The sequence below is a fragment of the Sorex fumeus genome, unplaced genomic scaffold, assembly GCF_029834395.1.
Source record: "Sorex fumeus unplaced genomic scaffold, SorFum_2.1 ptg000098l, whole genome shotgun sequence".
NCBI classification, from domain to species: domain Eukaryota; kingdom Metazoa; phylum Chordata; class Mammalia; order Eulipotyphla; family Soricidae; genus Sorex; species Sorex fumeus.
The window spans coordinates 44,149,243-44,172,356 of NW_026606155.1; the positions used below are offsets into that span (position 1 = coordinate 44,149,243).

At 43.6% G+C, this 23,114-nt stretch overlaps 2 protein-coding genes across 2 annotated transcripts in view; one reads left to right on the plus strand and one right to left on the minus strand.

Moving 5' to 3' along the window:
- The window catches only part of FRMD6 (FERM domain containing 6), an 82,107-nt gene extending 65,666 nt beyond the window's left edge, over positions 1–16,441 (minus strand). The window contains exon 1 of the mRNA XM_056133664.1: positions 16,417–16,441. The gene's annotated coding sequence lies outside the window, so the exon portion shown is untranslated. The remainder of the gene's footprint in view (positions 1–16,416) is intronic.
- Positions 1–16,848, plus strand: part of LOC130041622 (basic proline-rich protein-like) — a 40,527-nt gene extending 23,679 nt beyond the window's left edge. The window contains exon 2 of the mRNA XM_056133901.1: positions 15,586–16,848. Coding sequence (XP_055989876.1) covers positions 15,586–16,848 — 1,263 coding nt within the window. The remainder of the gene's footprint in view (positions 1–15,585) is intronic.
- The last annotated feature ends 6,266 nt before the right edge of the window (positions 16,849–23,114 follow it).

Genomic DNA, 23,114 nt, shown 5'->3' on the forward strand with positions numbered 1-23,114 from the left:
GGCAGGAGTAGTTCCCAGGCACTGCTGAGTACAGTTCCAAAACAACAATAACAAAAAGATATGACTATTGCCCTCAAGCACCTAAGGACCTCAGCATTAGTGATTTGCCTTTAAGTGTGAGATCCTGGATCCAATCCCCAGCACCACATACAAAGGAAGTAAAAAGAAAAGAGAAGTTACTGAAAGAAACTAGAAAATATTCAAAATAAGCAATACAAAATAAATTATTTTTAGCATCTGCCTGTAGGGCAGGCTTGAGTGGTGGTGAGAAAATTAGAAATACTGTTAGAGAGAAGGTGTAATGGTGGTGAGACTGGTGTTCAAATATTGAAGAATGTAATCAATTACGATGAACAACTTTATGAAAATGAAAAATTAATATTCCCCAAAGCATTATATAGATTCAATGATATCCCTACAAGGATAACCATGACATTCTTCAAAGAAATTGATCAAACACTCCTGAAATTTATATGGAACAACAAGCCCCCATGAATAGCTAAAGCAAGTATTAGGGAAAAAAAGTTGGGAGACATCACCTTCCCCAACCTCAAACTCTACTACAAAGCAGTAATAATTAAAACAGCATGCTATTGGAACAAAGATAGATAGATACAATGGAACAGGGTTGAATATCCTTACACACACCCTCAAATATATGATCATCTAATCTTTGTATGAAAGCAAGAAATGTGAAGTGGAGCAAGGAAAGCCTCTTTAACAAATTGTGCGGGCAAAGTTGGACAGCTACATGCAAAAAAAGAGGTGCAGACCTCTACCTAACACCATGCACAAAAGTCAGATTAAAATGGATCAAAGACCTCAACATTAGACCAGAATCCATAAGGCACATTGAAGAATAGGTCAGCAAAACCCTCCACAACATTGAAGCTAAAGGTATCTTCAAAGAGGAAGATTCACCAAGCAAGTGGAAACAGAGATAAACAAATGGGACTATCTTAAACTAAGAAGCTTCTGTACACCTCAAAAGAAACCAGTGACCAGAATACAAAGACAGTCTACAGAATGGGAAAGGATATTCACCCAATACCCATCCAATAAGGGGCTGATATCAAGGATATACAAGGCACTGGCTGAATTCTACAAGAAGAAAACATCCAACCCCATCAGAAAATGGGGCGATAAAATGAACAGAAATATTCTCAAAGAAGAAATCTGAATGGCCAAAAAACACATGAAAAAATGCTGTTCATCACTAGTCATCAGGGAGATGCAGATCAAAACAACAATAAGATATCACTGCACACCACATACATCCAAAAGAACAAAGGCAACCGGTGTTGGCGTGGATGTGGGGAGACAGGGACTCTCCTTCACTGTTGGTGGGAATGTCGACTAGTTCAGCCTTATTGGAAAACAATACGGACAAGGAAGTTTCCTCCAAAGCCTGGAAACCAGCCTCACATGCTGGAGGGAAAGGCAGCTGAGATAGATAAGGGCCACCAAGTAAAGGATGCTTGGAGGGCTCGCTTGGGATGGGAGATGCATGCTGAAAGTAGACTACAGACCAAACATGATGGCCACTTAATACCTGTATCGCAAACCATAACACCCAAAAGGAGAGAGAGTTAAAGGGAATGTGCCTGCCACAGAGGCGAGGGGGGGGTGGGGGGGGGGCGGTGAGAAATGGGGTGGGGCTGGGGGGGAGGGATACTGGGAACATTGGTGGTGGAGAATGGGCACTGGTGGAAGGATGGGTACTCGATCATTGAAACGTAATCATGAAAGTTTGTAAGTCTGTAATTGTATCTCACAGTGATTCATTTAAAAAAATGTTTTTAAATAAATAAAATGAAAAAATAAATAAAAGGGAAACTATTACACCATCCAAAAGGTCATTGCAGGGTTTTCGTTTTCTCAGAAGCCAGAGCAGTATTTGATTCTTTTCAATATAAAGATTTAAAATATTGCCAGGGCTGGAAAGATAGAACAGTGGGGAGAGTGCCTGCCTTATATGTGGCCAATCTGGGTTTGATCACCAGAATCCATATGGTCCCCTAAGGACCATCAGAAGTAATTCCTGAGTGCTGAACCAAGAGTGATACCTGAGAATAACAAGATGTGATCCACACACCAAAATAAATAAATAAAAACATATATATATATATATATATATATATATATTATGGCCGGCCCGAGTTCGATTCCTCCGTTCCTCTCGGAGAGCCCGGCAAGCTACCGAGAGTATCTCGCCCGCACGGCAGAGCCTGGCAAGCTACCCGTGATGTAGTCGATATGCCAAACACAGTAACAACAAAAGTCTCCAATGGAGACGTTACTGGGCCCGCTCGAGCAAATCGATGAACAACAGGAAGACAGTGACAGTGACATAGTGTATGAGGGCTAGAGTGATAGCACAGTGGTGGGGCGTTTGCCTTGCACACAGCCAGCCCTGCCAAGCCGGATTCGATTCTTCCACCCCCTCGGAGAGCCCAGCAAGCTACCAAGAGTATCTCGCCCGCGCGCGCACGTCAAAGCCTGGCAAGCTACCCATAAGTACGCTGTACGCTGTCCTCCCGTTGTTCATCGATTTGCTCGAGTGGGCCCAGTAACGTCTCCATTGTGAGACTTGTTACTGTATTTGACATATTGAATATTCTGGGTAGCTTGCCAGGCTCTCCAAGAGGGGTGGAGGAATCGAACCCGGCTCGGCCAGGCTGGCTGCACGCAAGGCAAACGCCCTACCGCTGTGCTATCATTCCAGCAAGCTACCCATGACGTATTCAATATGCCAAACACGGTAACAAGTCTCAAAATGGAGACATTATTGGGCACACTTCAGCAAAATCGATGAACCAGGAGGGCAGTTTGTTTGTTTGTGTGTGTATATATATATATATTTTCACTCTGTGCTACAAATTAAAATGCAGTTGCAATCCACCTTCCTGGTAGGCCACAAGCTTGCCACTCTGGTCAGGCATGCTGAGCACGGTGCTAAAGGACCTGGACCTCACCCTGTAGTCACTGACATAAGAGACAACATTTATATTTCCACTTTTGCTTAGGGTTATATATACCTCTGCACGCTCCAGTATTTACCATGTAAAACACGCAGCACTGCCAAATTATTTTGCACTGGCTTTGTCTGAGTATTTCTGTTATGAGCCAATTATGTTCACTTAACCAACTGTAGAGTGACTTAAAAGTCGCAGCTGAAAAAACATTTAAAACGATACTAATAAAACAGTGTTGACAGAATAGTACCGAAGAGAATGCTGACATTATGTGTATACACCACAGCCCACTAGACACACTTATAATCATTGGAGCTCCACTTCTCAAAAAACATACACCATAATCTACTGCAAATGAACACTCCTTGCCCTTCCTAGCATTTTCCCATAATTAACAACTTTCTAGAAACCATCACTATACTTTCTTTTATTACCAAACAACACTCAAGCACATGTAACGAAGTTTTAATTCTACCAATCACTGTAAGCTTTTAACTATCCAAAAACAGTATTTAAGCATTAAAGGCCTACGTGTTAACATTTTAATAAGCTTAGAGAAAGAAACAATAATTAGTATCAGAGACTTGTTGATTCGTTTTGATGATAGCATTACAGAAAGTTAGCATTATAATTCAAAGCTAATTCCCAGAAGAGAAAATTCTTGGTGCATAATTATGATATAAAACACAGAAGTATGAAAATTGCATAATCACATGCTTGGGAATAACATTTACAATGAAACCAACAAAGTAGAAAAGTAACATTAAGAAAGCAGTGCTCCTATTTTTAAATTTGCTCTGGTTCTTGGGAACCCTTGAGCTGTGAACGGTGAGTTCAGGCAGAGGGGCACTATGGTGTATGGGCCTGCCAACTCAAGTCTACCAGCTTTGGGGCAGGGGGAAGGGAGGTTTAACAAACAAGTCTCACTTAGGGCTCTGTTAGAGCCTTTGAAAAGATTAATGGGTTAAATTAAAGAATGTGTCTTTCCTAGAAGAAAAACAAGAGGGGTTAGGCCACACCTGGCAATGCTCTGGGGTGATTTGTGATTCCTGGCAGTGCTCAGGGTGCTAAGGATTCTAACCCAAGTCAGTCACATGTGAGGTAAGTGCCTTTAACTAAACCCTGTACTAAATCTCTGGCCCCAAACAATTTTAACACAAAAATCACAGGGACTCCTGGATATAGTTTTTATGCAAAAGAAATTTAATAAAGAAAAAAGAGGGCCGGAGTGATAGTACAACGCGTAGGGCATTTGCCTTGCATGCGGGTGACACAGGTTCAATCCCCAGCATCCCACTGGTCCCCCGAGCACTCAGGAGTGATTCCTGAGTGCATGAGCCAGAAGTGAACGCTGTGCATCCCTGGGTGTGACCCGAAAAGCAAAAAACAAAACGAGAGAGAGAGAGAGAGAGAAAGAGAGAGAGAGAGAGAGAGAGAAGAAACAGTAATAAGGTGGGGGTGGGGGTGGGGGGAGGGACGGAGGCTAAAAGCTCAATGCTAGTGCACTTGTGTTGCATGTGTGAGTCCCTGGGTTTGACCCCCAGGGGAGAGGAGGGGAGAGGAGGGGAGAGGAGAGGATGGGAGGGGAGGGGAGGGGAGAGAAAGGAAGGGAAGAAGGCACTAGTATATATTTTTCTATTTTGCTTTAGCTGGTGCTTTTTTCCCTCCCTGGTCATATCTGTTGGTGCCAAGGGAACACTCCCAGCTCTGGGGGCCCATATGGTGCTAGTAACAGAACCCAGGCTCTTATATGAAAATGTGCCCCAGTCCATTTCCCATTCATTTCCCACCCCACCCCCCCACACACACACAATTCTGAAATAAACAGACTACAATGTACTCCCCCAAATTGTCCAAATAATAACACGCACTGTAGCACTGTCCTTCCGTTGTTCATCAATTTTCTCGAGCGGGTACCAGTAACGTCTCACAGCAAATTTTGAGACTTGTTGTTACTGTTTTTGGCATATTGAACATGTCACGGGGAGCTTGCCAGGCTTTGCCGTGTGGGCAAGATACTCTAGGTAGCTTGCTGGGCTCTCCGAGCAAGGGACAGAGGAATGGAACCTGGGTCGGCAGCCTGCAAGGCAAACGCCCTTCCTGCTGTGCTATGGCTCCAAATAATAACAAAGGGGAAGCTAAAGGCTCCTATTAGCTGTTTCAAGTGTGAAGAAGACCCTCAGTGTTCTGCCCTCAACTCTTTCAGACATAATTAAAATATACTCATCTCTAATACAGAACACTGACAAGAAACTGAGCAGAAATTGAGTCCCACCCTCCCCACCCCCCAGTGCTTTTCTATTTCTCCAGTCCACCCACTCCTAACAGGTTTTTGGCCCCACCCTTCACTAAATAGCTCTTATCAAAGTCCTCAACAGGTTGCTAAATCTCATGAACAATTCTGTCCTCATCTTACTTGACCTCTCAGCAACTTCATGCACCACAGGAAGACTCTCTCCTCCCAGACAGTTGCTTCACTGGGGGGAAATTCTTCTCCCTTCCCTCCTATTCATCTGACTTCTCTTTCTCTGTCTTCTTAATTCAGCCCCTAGGGGATGAAGCACCTCAGGATCAGCCCAGATCCCTCAACAGTTTGAAAAATGACTCAGTTCTCAGAGCTGTGATTGAAGCTCAGCAGGAGAGGGCACGCTTCACATGCAGGAGGCCCCGCTTTTAATTCGTGGCATCAAAATAGTAAAAGTATCAAAAACAGAAAACTGAGCTTTTTTTTTTTTCACTTTTTACCGTGATGGGGCTCATTACAATGAACACTATCTCCAATAATGGCACTTAGGTTCACTATGTTGGAAGCATGCTCATAATTCCTTTGGCTTAAACTATGTCCTTCTGTTTACAAACTATAAATACTAAGGTGACCCAAACTTGATCCATGGACTACTTTCTCTGTCTACACATGTTCCACAAGTGAACTCATCCAAAATCTGTTGCAAGGGTTCACGTTTGTGTCTCTAACCTGAACCTCTTCCTTACCTCCATATTCACATATCCAACAACTTCGTCAACTTCTCTACTTGAAGACAAACATGTTTAAAACAGCTCCTACTTCTCTTTCTCAAGCCAAACCCTTTATCAGATCCCCATCTCAGTTTACAGCAGCTCCATAATTATGTAAAAAGCCTTGGTGTTATCCTAATTCTGATCTCTTTCTCATACTCCTCAGTTGGCCAGGAAATCCAATTGGTTCTACAACAAAATAAATCTTGCTTATTTCTCATCACCCTTCACTGTTACTGGCATCTCTCAATTGGATTATTGTCAACAGTTGCAATAACTTGTATACCTGAATTCATCCTTGACCACCCTTGTTTTAAAAAATTCTCAGCACAGAAGCCAGTCAAAATACAAGTCAAGTCACTTCACTCTTGTAGTGTTCTCTTCCAAGGGCTCCACATTTCACTCCAATTCAAAGTCAGCGACAGGCTGATGCTCTCTATTTGACCTTATCAGGTGCATTATGCAAACGTAGTATTCCTGGAACACACTAGGCTTACCCACAAGATCTTCCTGGTTCTCCAGCTGGGACCATCCCCCACATCTCTGCAGGCTAATCTCTTCTTCAGGCCACCACTCCAGGACAATCTAAATACCACAAGGCTGCAAACTGGAGATGTTGCCCCTTTGTCCTCCATCTCCTCATGCCCCTTACCACTGTCCACTTCTCCTCTTTCAGAGATACTTACCATCTTCCAAAATATAAAATATCCTCTGCTACGTTTACCACTTGCCTGCCAATGCAATAAAAGATCCATAAAGGCAGGGCTTTGTTCTTAATTTAACTTCCAGGCCTATATTTCAGGGGTCTAGAGCAGTGCCTGGAACACATCAGGCATACATTACACTGGGTGAATTTAAATATAGACCAATTTCCAGTGTCACAACTTTCTTGTAGTTTCTGCAACTCTGACCAGCTCCTGAACACTTCTGTGGCAAGTAGAATAGCCTCTCTGTACTTAAAGGAGAGAAAAATCCCAGCCCAATCTCATGTCTCAACACAAATTCAGCAGACCCAGGGAAGTTAAGAACCAACTAATTTTAATCATCACCAATTGTGATCATTAAAACCAGGAATCCATTTAGCATTGAAATGGACACATCTAATGACTTTTCACACACATATACTTTGTACCCATAAATAAACATGAAATTGACAGAATGTATACAAAGAATTCAGCACAAAAAATCCAAAAATGTTCATAAAGAAATAAAACCTGCTTTTCAGGGTAAAACACCTGCTTTATACCTGATGGGTCAGAGTCCCAGTCAGTGCCTCAACAAAGTATGCATCACTGAACACCACAATCAAGGGGATGAGCTCAAGTATGCATGCAACCTCTGAGAAGTAACGCAAATGTGTGTGAGCTCCAGTCACTGCAACAACAAAAGGGAAAAGAAAGGGGGGGCAGGGGGAGTGAAAATAAAAAAATATATTCTTAATAACAAAACCTTTTGGTAAATGAGCCCAGTGAGCATTTTCAGAGAAATAGATTTACCAAATGTAAGATCTACATACTTAACAGTGTAGGTTTAGCCCGGGTAGGTCCCCCTATGAAAGAACATATCAGAATAACACATCATGATTATTCTGGAGATTCTGCACCTATTCTGACCAACCTTGTAATTATGCTCTTTAGATGTAAATGTATCTTTCTAATGAGCTTAAGTTTGTTTTTCTTAAAAACTCCTTTGAAACTTTCAGACTATTAATTTTCTTTGAATGCTTTTTTTTTTTCAAATCTTAACTTTGGGCCCTGTATCAGAAAAGGGCTGACCCACATTCTATAGGCCATAGGTGGGGATGGGGCTGGGACCAACAAACAATGGGAGACTTGCCTTATGCCAATAAGAGTGGCTTTCTAAGATGCCAGGAAATCTATAGGACACATGAGCAAGACTCAGGTCACGAGTATACTTCACATTTAACCATATAATATTCATCACAAACATGATGTTTTTGTGGGAGGCATGTTCTGGGATATTCAAGGCTGACTCCTGGCTCTGTGTCCAGGGATCACTCCTGGCTGTGCTCAATGGTCGATTTACCATGCCAAGGAATGAACTACAGTCAGCCACATGCAAGGCAGATGTCTAAATCCCTGTAATTATCTCTCCAGGCCAAGTGGTTTTTTTTTTAATCTACAGATTAATTTTTTGGTATCTGGGAAAAAAAAACCAATAATCTGGCAGGCAGAAGATTTGAGTCTATTGGAAGAAAATTAGAAAAAATAACTTGATCAATTAGTGAGTGATCAGCAGGATGGGTCAATTGTTCTTAGCAAAGTAGACTGCCCAGTATTTGTAACTGATAAAGAGTAGGCTTGGCTGCTTGATTTTTTTTTAATTTTTATTAGTGAGACACCATGAGTTACAGTTGTAGACTTACAAATTTTTGTGCTTGGGTTTCAATTATACAATGATCAAATACCCATCCCTCCACCAGTGCCCATTTCCCACCACCACAGATCCCTGTATCCCTCCCACCCCCCAACCCCCCCCCCATCCCACTCTGCCTCTGTGGCAGGGTATTCCCTTTTGTTCTCTCTCTCCTTTTGGGTGTTGTGGTTTGCAAAAGAGGCATTGAGTGGCAATCATGTTTGGTCTATAGTCTACTTTCAGCATGCTTCTCCCATCCTGGGAGGATCCTCCCAACCCCCTTTATTTGGTGCTCTCTTCTCTATCTGAGCTCCCTTTGCCCCTAGCATGTGTGGTTGGCCTCCAAGCCACGGAGTAAAATTCCTGGTACTAATCTCAGCCATTCTTGGGTGTTAGTCTTCTATTTTTTTACTTTATGTTCCCCAGATGAATGCAATCTTTCTATGTCTATCCCTTTCTTTGGGGTCATTTCGCTTAACATGATACTTTCCATGCAGTATCACTTGTATGTAAATTTCATGACTTGGTCTTTTCTAACAGCCACATAGTACTCCATTGTGTAAATGTACCAAAGTTTCTTTAACCAGTCATCTGTTCTCGGGCACTCAGGTTTTTTCCATATTCTAGCTATTGTAAAGAGTGCTGCAATGAACAAACAAGTGCAGATGTCACTTCGACTGCACTTTTTTTGCCTCTCTGGGATATATTCCCAGGAGTGGTACTGCTGGGTCAAATGGGAGCTCAATTTCTAATTTTCTGAAAATATTCCATACTGTTTTCCAAAAGGGCTGAACCAGTTGGCATTCCCACCAGCAGTGAAGGAGGGTCCCTTTCTCGTGGCTGCTTGATTTTAATGCCATCAAAAGACAACATACTTAAAAAGACCCTGAATTACTTATAAAGGCTTAAGTAATTCTAAGAAAATTATAAATCCTTCAATACATTATTTTTGTCTTCTACCACTGCTCAACTGTTCATTATATGTCAGACTAAAAAAACAGCTGTTTTGTATGTACTGTTCCATTTAATAAGCAAAACAACCTGTGGGAGAGTTACTTTTACCATCATTTTTCTTTTTTTTTGTGGTGGGGAAAGAAAAAATGTTATTGGAAAGTAGAATGAAACTCCCCAGCTGGGTAGGGACTTGGTACAGGACTAAGTTCTATAACTATCACCATTTTACAGATGAGAAAAAAAGATGGTAAGTGAGTTAAGCAAGTTTCCCAATGTTCCATATTAAAAACAGTAGAGTTTCGGGGCAGGAGCGATAGCACAGCGGGTAGGGCGTTTGCCTTGCACGCAGCCAACATGGCCGACACAGGTTCGATTCCCAGCATCCCATGTGGTCCCCCGAGCACCGCCAGGAGCAACTCCTGAGTGCATGAGCCAGGAGTAACCCCTGAGCATCACCCGGTGTGACCCAAAAAGCAAAAAAAAAAAAAAAAGAAAAGAAAATTAAAAAAAAAACAGTAGAGTTTAGATTTGGATCTCAGGTGACTAATCTCAAAGTCCCTATCGCCATTATACCTTATTTCCTCTTTGTCTCCACAACATAGAATGCTATTCTCTTCTGGTGAGCAGCGTGTTAGAGTTTTAGCCCTACTTTTTTCTTAATTTTCTAATATTACACATACATGTTTCTGCTATTACAAGCTGTATTTATAAGTATCCTGTTGTTCTACTGTTCCCCCTCTACCTTCTTATAGATGCTAACCTGCAATTCTGAACCTTTTCTTGAACCATGAGCACATCCTCTTTCTCTTTAGAGAAATATGGAAGGAAATATTTAAATCAATAGTATTCCTTTGCAAGTATTTTGTTTAATCTATTTGCTTTCTCAAAAATATGTGCTTTACAGTAAGTACTTCACAGGCAATGCCAGATATTAGCATCCAGAGTTCACTGTTTTAAGTAGAGATGTTTTGGGGGTATTTAGGAAATGGTAACTTGAGAGATGGGGGAAAGGGGAGGAGGAAAGTATGGAGAAGCACAGGAGGGATAATAACGGGAAGAAGAAAAAAATCTTTTAAGAAAGAACTACTGTGAAAATATTTAGAAAGCAGTCCTTTGAAATGAGGGCTCCTCTTAGATCATTTGTGGATCAGTAACAATGAATGAGGAGGAACATTAAGATATTACCTACTTGGCACTTACAACCCAAAGTCTCACTACAGTAGGGCCTTAGAAGATAGAGAAAAACAGGAGAAAATAAATTCCTCAGTGCCCTCCAGGGGAACTCTACCATCTTTACGTGAACAAACAGAAAGCTTGCCCCCCCCCCCCCGCCCCCAGGGTCCCCATCTGTAGCCTAGACTACTACTACTAACAACCTGGACTTTGGCAGAGTCCACTTAGGGGAACACGACAGGAGATGGGGAGGCAGCAGCAGCTTCTCTTACTGTTGCTATTAGCTATGAGTCACTCGACCTTATGAGACCTGTTCCCTCCAGCTTTAAAAAAGGACGGGGTTAGCGGTCATCCAGGGTCCCCTTCCGCTTCCCAGTTCCCAAGTGAAATCTGGCAATATCCACTAAGTTTATTCTCAGTATACTAAGAATATGAAAATGGAGCAGGCTTTGAGTGTTTTCATGACACCACCCTGTTTGCTCTCATTTCTCTGAAGAATTTCTTTTATTCTTTAGGTTATACTCCCAATTCCAAAGTGCTATTCTTTTTTTTTTTCTTAAATCACAGAAAAGCCCTATTATAATGCCCAAAACCACCAAAATGAATAAATAAGCCATATATAATGGCTACAAAAAAACAAGAGAAAAATAAGTACTGTCATCTGCATCAAACTGGACAGACACCATATTGAGCCGAAGAAGACATGACAAAGAACACATATTTGATGCATGATATGCCAAGTAAAAACAGGTTAAAGTTAACCAAAAGGTAGGAAAGTCAAATAGAGCTACCCAAAGGCTAGGATTATGACAGCAACGAGATGCTTGCAAAGGGGAGTCGGTTGGGGAGATGTTAATAGTCTGTTCCTTGATTTTGATGTTAGTTGCCAAGATATATGATGAATTTCTGCTATATACTTCTTACCTTTCCCAGATTATATGAAGTCAACAAATTCCAAAGAAATAAAGCCATAGGGAAATGTCACCAGCTACACCCTTTCCTCCGCTCCCTCCATCACACACACAAACAAAACACATATTCTTGCAGAGATTGAATAGCACATGCATTCCTACCTGTGGGATGAAAATTACATTCCATTTCATGTGAACTGAACAAAGAATTTGGAGAAGCTATATGAGGACCCTTATTAATTTCCTGAAACATTCATCCAGAATTGCTTGGCCTTTATGATTTCCTTTTTCACACAAAACTATGGATATAAGTTAATATAACATGTTCCATTCTGTTTTCATATGCCAGTAAAACATTAGGTTCAGAGTTATAGAATGTATATGCACAAACGCTGTATTAGAAAATATCCCAGTATGATGAAATTTCAATACTTCCAAACCGACACCTTTGGTCAGAATGATCCCAATGATCACATTAATGACTACTGCCCTGCAGAAATTTCCTACCAGACCACAAAAAAGTTGTTGCTACTTAACATACTATATAAGGAGATCAAACAGTTGCACTATAATAAATGCTAATGTGCAAATATTCTGATTGTAAACAATGTTTTTTAAATAGTTCTCCTATTACATAGGCTTGCAGGTATGAAAACCTCTGCTCTACTAGACAACTCCCAAGAAGTACCAATACATATTGCCTTCTCTGGCCTGAATTTAGTTCTATAAATCTGTTTCAGTACCACATTTTTCTCCAGAAGTAACACAGTCAGTAGTCTATCAGTGACTTTTTCCCCCTTTCAATGTTCAGAATCCTTCTTTGATCAACACGACATTAATGCTCCATTTGAAACATATAAAAAGCGATACAAAACTTGGCATCAACAGTAACTACACCACTAAATCATACACGACAGGTAATTGGAGGCACAGCTTGCTTGTTTTTATTCAAACTGTATGAAAATGTCAGCCATTAATGCTACAGAGCACAGGTCACAGTATGGGAGGCAGACAGTAGCTCCCCCAAATGCTGAGGGACTTAAGTATTTCTAGAATCATTACAGCTCTGACAAAATATGTATGGGTCTCTGAAATAGGAAGTGGCTTAAAGAGGAAAGGGGGCCAGTGTAACAAGCAACCATTTTCCTAACATTATTTTAATTCCAAACTAGTGATTCAAAATGAACACAGGCAAGAGTTCCAGGATAAGTAACACTTAGCACCCTATTTATTTCATACTGTCTACAAACCTGAAAGCGCATCATAATTCTAATTTTTTCAGCTCCCAAGATGTTTCTCCTTAATTTCCCTGTTTAGACACAAAAATCTCTCTACTTCAGTCTTATTTTTAAATACTCATTCTTTTAGACTGCCATGGAATTCAACTTATAGTATTCTACTTCCTCTTTCAAATTATCCCTTTAACTTGTTCCTACTTATTTTTATAGGCCCCCAAAGCCTCTCCTTCAGTATAATGTGGAACTCAAAAGCCCTCTTAACTACTCCCTGTATCAAAGTTCAGATGCAGAAGCCTACAATACCACTTTTCCTGTTTGGATTTTAAGAAAGATACATTTTAACTAAAATTTCACCACTTAAAATTCTTTCCACTAAATCTTTATTAGTTCTCCCACTAATGTGAAATTTTATGTGAAATCACAATGTAACAAACTCACAAAATGTGTAATTATATAATTACACAAAGACTTCCTAAAAAGATATAACTTGAAGTGTGTAATATACACTCTTTATGCCTCTGCTATTCTGAGTACAGGTTGTTAAAATACTGGCTTTTTCTTGTGAGTTGTTTGTTGTTTCTTACTGAGTGAGGAGAATAGGGGATCATCATACAAGGACCAATTACTGCATCAGAAACTACAAACTGTTGTTACAGCAGGATTCTACTGAAGACTGTGAACACACTTGAAACTTTCTTTCAAGAATTAAAATTGCATAAATGAAAGCCAATGTATCCGTACTTTGCCTATAAGGCTACAGACAATTCTGAGTATCTCTGCTTTTCCCACCTGTGAAAGACACGGCCTCCCAGAGCTTGATGGATCTGTATTAATAAGTAGAAAGAAAACTCATCTCTACTGAAATGCTGACAACATTTTATCTGGAATGCTTGAAACAATATTAAAATGACTTTAGAGAAGGTGCTTGATACTTTGCTCTGAGCTCAGAAAAAGCATTTTAGGGATAATTTGTGAATGCCATGTGGGATCCAGGCAAGCCTCTCACCAACAAAAGGGAAAGCTTGTTGAGATCATCCAAATCTTAAATGCACATACATTTTTGCATCTGGACTGAATTAATCTTTGCTTGGTACTGGCTTTCATGTAATAAAATAATTGTTTGCAGGTTTTGTTTTCTTTCAAGCCCACAGCCTTAGAAATCAAAATGTGCAGCCTCCAAGTGAAAAACTATAAGGAATTTTTCTATCAAAAAAGTTGATTGTGAGACAGAACTGATTTGCACTAAAATCAGAACCTGACAGTTCACTTCGAAACAATTTTGGTTTGAAACTTGCATTTCAAGCATCTGCTACAAAAGACAATAATGTCATAAGTTCTGAAGGCCAAAAAGCTTAGCTAAAACTTAGCTAAAAGTGGAAGCAAAGCCCTGAAACTCGAAGAGTTCTAAAACACTGCACCCTACTCCCTTCAGCTTTTAAGAACTGAGTATTAGTTTCTGAAGAACTTGTAGCTAAACATTATTATCTAACACAAAGACATTTTGCTTTTAAAAGCAACCGTCTTCATTCTGGCCTGCAGTATTATCTTCCTTCAGAGCTAGGAACATCTTAAAATCTTCAAGTTCAAAGTGTGTGTATATAGCTGGTAATCTGCCCTATTAATTCTCCACCAACTGGAAGGGAGTAAATCGAGAAAAATTCTTGTTCCTGAAAATGTTTTGAGCACTGTAAAGTGTTAGGCAGAGCTCAGGCATTCTTAGAAGCAATTGGGGAGTGAGGGTGAGGGGAGGGAGTTCATATTACAGGCCCGCTGCTTTCTGGAGAAGATACTCCACAGATAACCTGATAGTAGATATCCCCTAAGGGGACCCTCCTCATCTAATAATTCCCAAGGTTCATTTTAATATGATATATAAATCTAATGGGTTTACAAACATATGAAAGAGAATTCAAATGTCAGTCCTCTCATATTGTGCATCATTTAAATTTTTTTTCCACACTAAACTTTTATTTCTCAAAACCACACCCAAGGAAAAAGGATGAAGTGTTAGAAGTTCTATACTACAAAGGGGCAACAGCAGTGCATCTGTTTTCCGGCCTCTCTTCTAGTCTCCCCTCCCCCACTCCCATCCTGCAGGCTGTTTGTAGGTCTCCGTGGGTCTTAAAAATTACTTTCTACCATAGTCTCCTGATGCTGTCGATTCTGAAAAATGCCCTCAGTGTTTCACGTTGCTCAGCCCAAATGTATGTGCTGATCCAAGAAGAAAAAATCCAAAAACTTAAAAATGATTTTTATAAATGACAGATGTACTGAGGGAATTTTCTCCCCACAAAGTTCTGATGCTGTGAAATATCAACTCCCTGAAATCACAGAAAGGAAATGACTTACATTCTTGGAAAATGAAGCCACTAGCAACTTTCTCCAACAGCATTTTCTAATCCCTAAACTACACCCTGTGGTAACAGGAGAGGACTTAGTGCACAAACTAAATGTAAATTGATGCTTATAAAAAAAAAATCAATAAATGCCGCCGGGTCCCTGAGAAGCAGAGAGGAATCCTACACAGAAAACTCCTGCAAAAGAGACTTTCTGAACAGTCAAAAGGAAAAATACAAAAACTGGAGGACACAGGCTTGAAATCAAAAAAGCAATCCTAGGACGCCTTCTGAAGTTTTTCCTCCTAGACTGAGTAAAGCACACACAGCTCAATACTGGCACAACCGATTTTTGCTTTTAAAAAATAAAGACGAAAAGGGGCGTCAAAGAGCCAGTATTTCTTTGGACATGAGATACACAACGGCACGGCCTGAAAACCCTGCCAGCTTTCATTTCGACTTTAAAATATGCTTATTTTGACAGCTTTCCATGTTTTCGTGCCGTAAGAAAACGCCCCCATCCGTGGGTCCAGCCGTCCCGGGACTGGCGGTGCTTAGAATGGTCGTGGATGTCGCTCGGCGGCCCTTGGCTGTCCTTACCTGACAGTTTCTGGCCCTCCTCGAGGAGGGGCTGGTGGTCCTCTCTGCCCGGCCCCGGGCCTGCGCGCCGCAAGCTCTCCAAGAGCCCCCAATTCTGCAGGCCGCGCCCCCCACTCGCATCCCACCGAGGCCCCCTTCGGGTTTAGCTTGGCTCCCAACTCAACGGCGGGCTCCCCGGACTCCCGGGAACTGGGCACTTTTCAAGGATCATGGGTACGAGGCTTTCGATCGGGTTCTCTCCCCGCAGCCCCGCTGCCGGGTCCCGGCGTGCGCACAACAGGCGGGCACAGGTCCGCGCAGAGCAGGACGCAAAGGCTTGGTCCGCAGCGTGGCCCGGGCACAGCGACCGGGCGCTAACACCCAGGCGCCCTTCCAGCCCCACATAGGCACCCGGGAGCTACCCACCGCGGACTTCCGAGTCCCGGGGGACGCGGTCCGCACCGCCGACCGGCCCTTCTCCCACCAGCGACGCGGCCCCGGGGCTCCGCGCCTCCCCGGCGATCCAACACGGCTGCCCTGGGGGCCCCGGGTTGCCGCCCCCGGCGTGGGCGAGCTCTCACTTGGCGGAGAGCGGCCACCTTCCCGCCCGATGCCCGACGCCAAGGCAAGCGAGCGAGAAGAAAGCGAAGAAAGACGCGGAGCCCAGGGACACTGCGTTGGCCGGGGCTCTCGACTTGCAGCAATCGTCCCCAAACCCCAACCAGCCGCCCCGCCGCCGCCCGGCCGGCAGGGGGCACAAGGGGAGAGCAGGGTGCGCGGAGGCCGGGCTAAGGGGGGCGGGCTGAGTGGCTCCCCCACAACCTACCCCACCTCTCAGGCTCCGGGTTCCTGCTCTTACCTCGGAGAAAAGTCCGGAGCAGCAAGCGTCGGTTTCGAGTTAGCTCCAAGCCCCTTCCTGCCGGCGCGCTGGCTGCCCCACTCTTCTCAGCCCGCGGGTCGGGGAAGCCAGACGAGCGCCCCGGGCTCGCCCCGCCTCCCTCCCACGCCTCTCGCCCCGCCCCCGGAGACTCCGCCCCGCCCCGGAGACTTGCCCCGCCCCTCTCCGCCCCTAAGGCTCCTCTCCTTCCCCGAGACTCCGCCCTGCTCACCCCCCACCCGGAGGCTCGCCCCGCCCTCGAGGCTCCGCCCCGCATCGCAGACTCCGCCCCTAATTGGCGAGGGAGGCGGCCGAGTCGCTGGAGCCGAACTCCGGGCTCCGCGCCGCACGTGTAGCTCCCGGCGGTCCCGCCTTAGACTCAACCAAGTGTCCGACCGGGGGTGCCTTAAGTGAGAGGGGCTCAAGAAAGTAGAGGAGTCACCCTCCAGAGTCGCCTGAGAGGAAGGCCTTCAGCCGAAAAGTGACTTGGCGAGGTGGACCACCGTCATGTGTTAAGCCTTTTTCGGGGTGACGAAGGCAGAAGTGAGAGATGACACTCTCAGCTCTCCCCTCTGGTATCAATGATCCTCCCTGAGTCCCCGCCCTGGCTCGGCACGAGCTCTACTCCACCCCTGTGGCGCCCGGGCCCAGTGGTCTGACTCCGGGAATTTTTCAGCCGGAGCATCTTCTTTGAGGGCGGTGGCCCCAGAGAGATGGGGCGGTGCCCACGGAAGAGGCCTCGTGATTCCTCGTTCCTCTCGCTCCCCACAGTCCCGTACCCGCCTGCCCACCCGTTTTGGGACGCGGCGCGCTCGCGGCTCAGAGCCTGGACGGAGAGGACACTGCCCCTGTAGCGAGAGCGTCCCGCTCCTATTCTGTAGACCGAGCGCTCTTCCCTGTGGTCTCAGTGCCTGAGACACGTCAAATACCACCTGCCGGCTCCCCGTGGCCGCCCGAGGCGGGTGATGCAGAGCACCCAGCCGAGAGGTGTTTTTTTTATGGTACCTCGAGTGGAAGCTAGGGAAGGAGGTTTCCTTGCCTCATGGAGTTCATAGGCTCTCTCTGCCGCTCTGATGGGCTGGAAACGGCGCCCTGGCCCCCAGCTAGGGTTCATCTGGCCCAATCCCCAGGGCTTCCACCCTCCTAGGTCCCCTTTGCAGTGCTGACCAGGTGACCCTAGATAGACCATGGGTGTCAGTAACGCCCCGCAGGGCTCTCTATTACAGAAAGGAAGGAAAAGTAGGAGTCTTGAGTAAGAATGCCTCATATCACAATTATGCTGACAAAAGCAGCCTTAAAATTACCCAGTTCTTTTGATCCAAATATAAATATGTAAAGCTGGTTATTACTGGTTGAGAGTACGGCTGTGCACCTTGTTTGAAGAAAGTCGTTTTCGTCTTATCGCTAAAACTCAACTGGAATAGTCTCATCGGTTTTACTTTTGGGGGTATCAACCATAACATTAGGACTTGGTATTAGAAATGGCCATTTTTGTCTCCACCACTGATAATACCTTCGAAACTTATTTCTAATAAAGGAGAGATCTCCAAGTATATTGCATTTAAGATTTAAACTCATGACTTAACATTGTAAAACGGAAGTCAAGGACTGCCTTTTAAATTAATAGCATTTAATTTCAAAAACTAAAATTGACTAATATCAGAGTTGATTACAGCATAGATATTTGAAAGTGGAGGATGACACTTTTTCCTCAATAGTGGAGCGGTAGCCCAGCGGTAGGGCGTTTGCCTTGCGTGCAGCCAGCCCCGCCAAGCCAGGTCCAACTCCTCCGCCCCTCTCGGAGACCCTGGCAAGCTACCGAGAGTATCTTGCCCAAGGCAAAGCCTGGCAAGCTACCCGTGAGGCATTCAATATGCCAAACACAGTAAAAAGTGTCACGATGGAGACATTACTGGGCCCGCTGGAGCAAATTGATGAACAACGGGAGGACAGTGACAGTGACAGGCATGGAAGGGGGCATCATACCCGGAGATGCTCAGGGCTTACTTTTGACTGCACCCAGGGACTACTCCCGCAGTGCTCAAGGGACCAAATGAGGCGCTGGGATAAAACCCAGGTCTACCGCATGCAGAGCAAATCCCTGCCCCCAATAGCAATGTACTATTGCTCTGGTCTCTCAATAGACGTTTACAATGAGTGAATATTGAACATTTAATTGAATCATTTTAAACTGAATGCGTGTATATTGAATAGTAACTGGTAAGACCTTAAACAAATGTAATATCTAATGAGATAATCTAGCAGTTCTCATGTAAAGACAAATGTAAAAAAACAGTTTCTCAGAAAGCAGTTCATTTCTTATTAGACTTCATACAGGAAAATTTAGCAGATAAAGAACAGCGTATTGTTAGACTGGGAAACATAGCTGCAATATAAAATAATTTAGAGAATGCAAAGGGCAAAATATTTTAAACAGCTTTAAAAAAAATAAACGTGTTCCAAGATTGGGTTTATTGTCTAGAATTAAATTGAAGCAAAAATTTACTGTGAATAGTCTTTGAATCATAATGATGATATTAAGAGTATGAAAACCACAGTAAACATAGACTCTTACATAATACATTTTGCAAACTAAGTACTTTAAAACTCTTAAATCAGTTTTATAAACCCCTGAAACATCATAAAATTCTGAAAGGATTGCTTGGAATAACAACAGTTAATCCTCTGAAGATGGAAGTGGAGCTGAAAGTGGTGAATTGTTTTAGGTATTTCTTACGCAGAAATACTTTTCTATTTACAGTACAATAAAGAACGAAATTTGGAGGCTGGAGAGATGGTATAGGAGGTGACGTGCTTGCCTAGCCTATGGCAATACCTGTTCTATCCTAGGACCTTATATGGTCCCCTGAGTACCCCTAGGAATGACCTCTGAGCACAGAACCTTGAGTACAGCAGGGTATAGCTGCTGTACTCAAAACAAGAACAAAACCAGTTCTGTAGGAAATATCAAGCTTATATTTTATGATTACTCTTGATTCCTCCATTTTTGTGAAATACGGTAATCTTTATTGAAAAAAATTTTATTTAGAAAGGTGTTTTGGGGAAAGAAGGAAACGGATGTGTGTTCAAGGGCATGAGGAACATTGGCATGAGGAACAACCTTGCTTTTTGATTCTTATGTCTCTTTACCTCTATATGGTTAGACATTTTCCAAAATATGAGACATTACCCATATGTAAAACTGCATCCTAAACACATCTTAAACTATTTCTTTTCCCATAGCATTTAAGATATTAAGTCCATATTTTTATGTTTGTTCCTCTTAGGAAAAATTTATGCCTTTATTGAATTTATTGAGTACTTCCAGGCTCAAGTATAGACTTGGGGACTTCAATGAAAACATGCAAAAATTGGCGCCAGAGAGACACGACAGCGGACAAGGCTCTTGCCTTCCAAGAAGATGACTCTGGTTTGATCAACATCCCAAGCACCCCACATTGTTCCCCAAGCACTACCAGAAGTGATCCCTTACTGCAGAGCCAGGAGTAAACCCTGAGCACAGTCTAGTGTGGCCCAAAATAAACAAACACGGATTTTCTGAATTTTATAGTATATTATTGAAACTACTCAAGTTAACTGTTAGAATATATTTTATGCTTGTAACAATGGAGATGGGCTGGAGTGATAGCATAGCAGGCAGGGTGTTTGCCTTGCATGCGGCTGACCCAGGTTCGATTCTTCTGTCCCTCTTGGAGAGCCCGGCAAGCTACTGAGAGTATTCCGCCTGCATGGCAGAACCTGGCAAGCTCCCCGTGCCATATTCCATATGCCATAAACAATAACAAGTCTCACAATGGAGACGTTACTGATGCCCAATCGGGCAAATTGATGAACAAAGAGAGGACAGCCCTACAGTGCAACATTGAAGATATATTTGCTGGGAAAATCAGGACCTTTTCATTAGGAGGATAAGTCGTTTAGGAGAGCATCAGTCTAAGTAAACTGTTATAAGAAGGATAAATAGAGGTTTGCCTGGTAACTAGATGATGAAGGTAATGGCTATTACACTTGGAACTATATGGGAATTACCTTAGAGTTTGCTCGAGCGGGCCCAGTAACGTCTCCATTGGAGACTTTGTTGTTACTGTGTTTGGCATATCGAATACGTCGTGGGGAGAGATACTCTCGGTAGCTTGCCGGGCTCTCCGAGAGGGGTGGAGGAATCGAACTCGAATCGGCCATGCTGGCTGCGTTCAAGGCAAACGCCCTACCGCTGTGCTATCGCTCCAAAAACTACAGGTGCTTATGCCTCAGGCATGTGATTTAATTAGTCTGCATGTGGTTTGCACTTGGAAATGTTTTGATTGATTTCATATATTTAGTTTTGCGGACACACACACAGCTGTGTTCAGGATTTAACTCCTGGCTCTGCACTCAGGGATCACTCCTGGTGGGGGTTGGGGAATCATAGGAGGTGCCCGGGATTGAACCCAGGTTGGTTATGTGCAAGTTACCTTCTTTACCTTCTGTAAAGAGTTCTACCTGCTGTACTATCTCTCTGGCCCCCTAGAAATGTTTTCATTATCTCCCAGATTAGTCTCTGCAGAGATACATATGAGAACCAAGGTTAAAGTATCTCAGGCAGAGAACACTGAAGGAACAGGTGCATGGAGGCATGGATAGTCACAGACCATGGCATAATGCAGAGGTTCGCACGCTTATTTGCCCTACCACCCTTTTCTGAAAAAGCACCCTGCACTGTCCTGGAAATCTACCTTCTTTAAGCAAACAAGTACAAAGTATCCCCTAAATTACTGCCTTTTACCATTACCCTAGTGCCCCAGAGGGGTGGAATTGTTCAGTTTGGGAAACATTGGTGAATTGAAAAGATTTAAATTTTGATGAGCAACACTGATACATTTTGGTATAAGGAACATAATTATACAAAATGTGATATATCCTGCTATAATTCATATTTATATTAAAGAAGTATATTAAATTATTTTTATCTTCTATATAAAAATCAAGGTTCTACATGCTGATGGTATGTTTTATTGTTAAAAACAACATAACATGAGGCTGACACCTAAGGATAGTAGATTCACTGGACAGATAGATTGCTCCATAGCTGGAAGCCTGCCTCATGAGCAAAGGGGAGAAGGCAGCTGGAATAGAGAAGGGATCACTGAGAAAAAGATGGCTGGAGGAATCGGTCGGGATGGGAGATGTGTGCAGAAAGTGGATAAAGGACCAAATATGATAACCTCTCAGGGTCTGTATTGCAAACCATAATGCCCAAAAGTAGAGAGAGATTATGGGGAATAATGTCTGCCATGGAGGCAGGGGGAAGGCGGGAAAGGGGGAGTATACCGGGGATATAGGTGATGGGGAATGTGCACTGGTGGAGGGATAGGTGTTTGATCATTGTGTGATTGTAACCCAAACATGAAAGCTTGTAACTATCTCCCGGTGATTCAATAAACTTAAAAAAAAAATCATAGATTCCAGTCAGAGAAGTAAGTCTTTTTAGATATTGGTTTTCTTTGTTTTGTTTTGTTTTGTTTTGTTTTTACTACTGGCTTGGTGCTCAGGAATCACTGCTGGTGTGCTCAGGGGGACCATATGGGGTGCTGGGATAAACACAGGCAAGCCTTGTACAAGACAAGGACCCAACCTGCTGTACTATCACTTAGGCCCAGACATATTGGCTTTAAAGGAAAATTTTCTTTAAACAAAGAATTTTTCATCATTCTGACTGAAGAATTCAGGCTCACTTTTCTTTTTTTTTTTTTTTTTTTTATTTTTTTTTTTTTTTTATTTTTTTTTTTTTTTTTATTTATTGAATCACTGTGGGAAAAGTTACAGAGCTTTCGGGTTTAGGTCTCAGTCATGTAGATACCGAACACATTTCCCTTTACCGATACTCATTTTTAACCCCGAACCCCAATAGACCCCCACCTCCCACCCCTCCCAATTCTTGTGAGGTAGATGAGTTCTAGTTAATACTCTATCTACTTTGACTAGATAGATTATTTCGATAAAAGATGCACAATTATTGTTAAGAGTTTACGACCCACCCCCCCCCCCAATCAGACATGCTGAAACAGCGTTGTGAAATGATTTGCTTTCTACAACTTGGTTTAAGAATAAAATGATGTCGCGCGGCCGCGATAGCGGCCGCGCGGTTTTGAATTTCTGCTATTTTACTTATTGACCCTGGAAGAATTTCTATTAAAAGTTAGCTAGTTAAGAGATTGGTTTCTGTGTCCTGGAGTCGTGGCCGTGCCGGAGAGCCGCTCGTGGGGGGCAGCTGGCGACCCCGGTGGGGCGTGGGGGACGGCCCACAAAGCCCCCCTTCCCATGAGGTCCCCGCTGCTCCCCCCCCCGAGCCCGGCTCAAACCCGCTTTCCACAAGGCTCCCGTGCGGCCGCCATCTTTCTTTCCAGAGAGGAACGGGCGTGCCTCCGGGGCCGTGGCCGTGCCGGAGAGCCGCTCGTGGGGGGCAGCTGGCGACCCCGGTGGGGCGTGGGGGACGGCCCACAAAGCCCCCCTTCCCATGAGGTCCCCGCTGCTCCCCCCCCCGAGCCCGGCTCAAACCCGCTTTCCACAAGGCTCCCGTGCGGCCGCCATCTTTCTTTCCAGAGAGGAACGGGCGGGCTGGTCAACGCCCTTCCCCCTCCGGGCAGGCTTGGTGGCGCGGATCAACACGAGTCCATTTG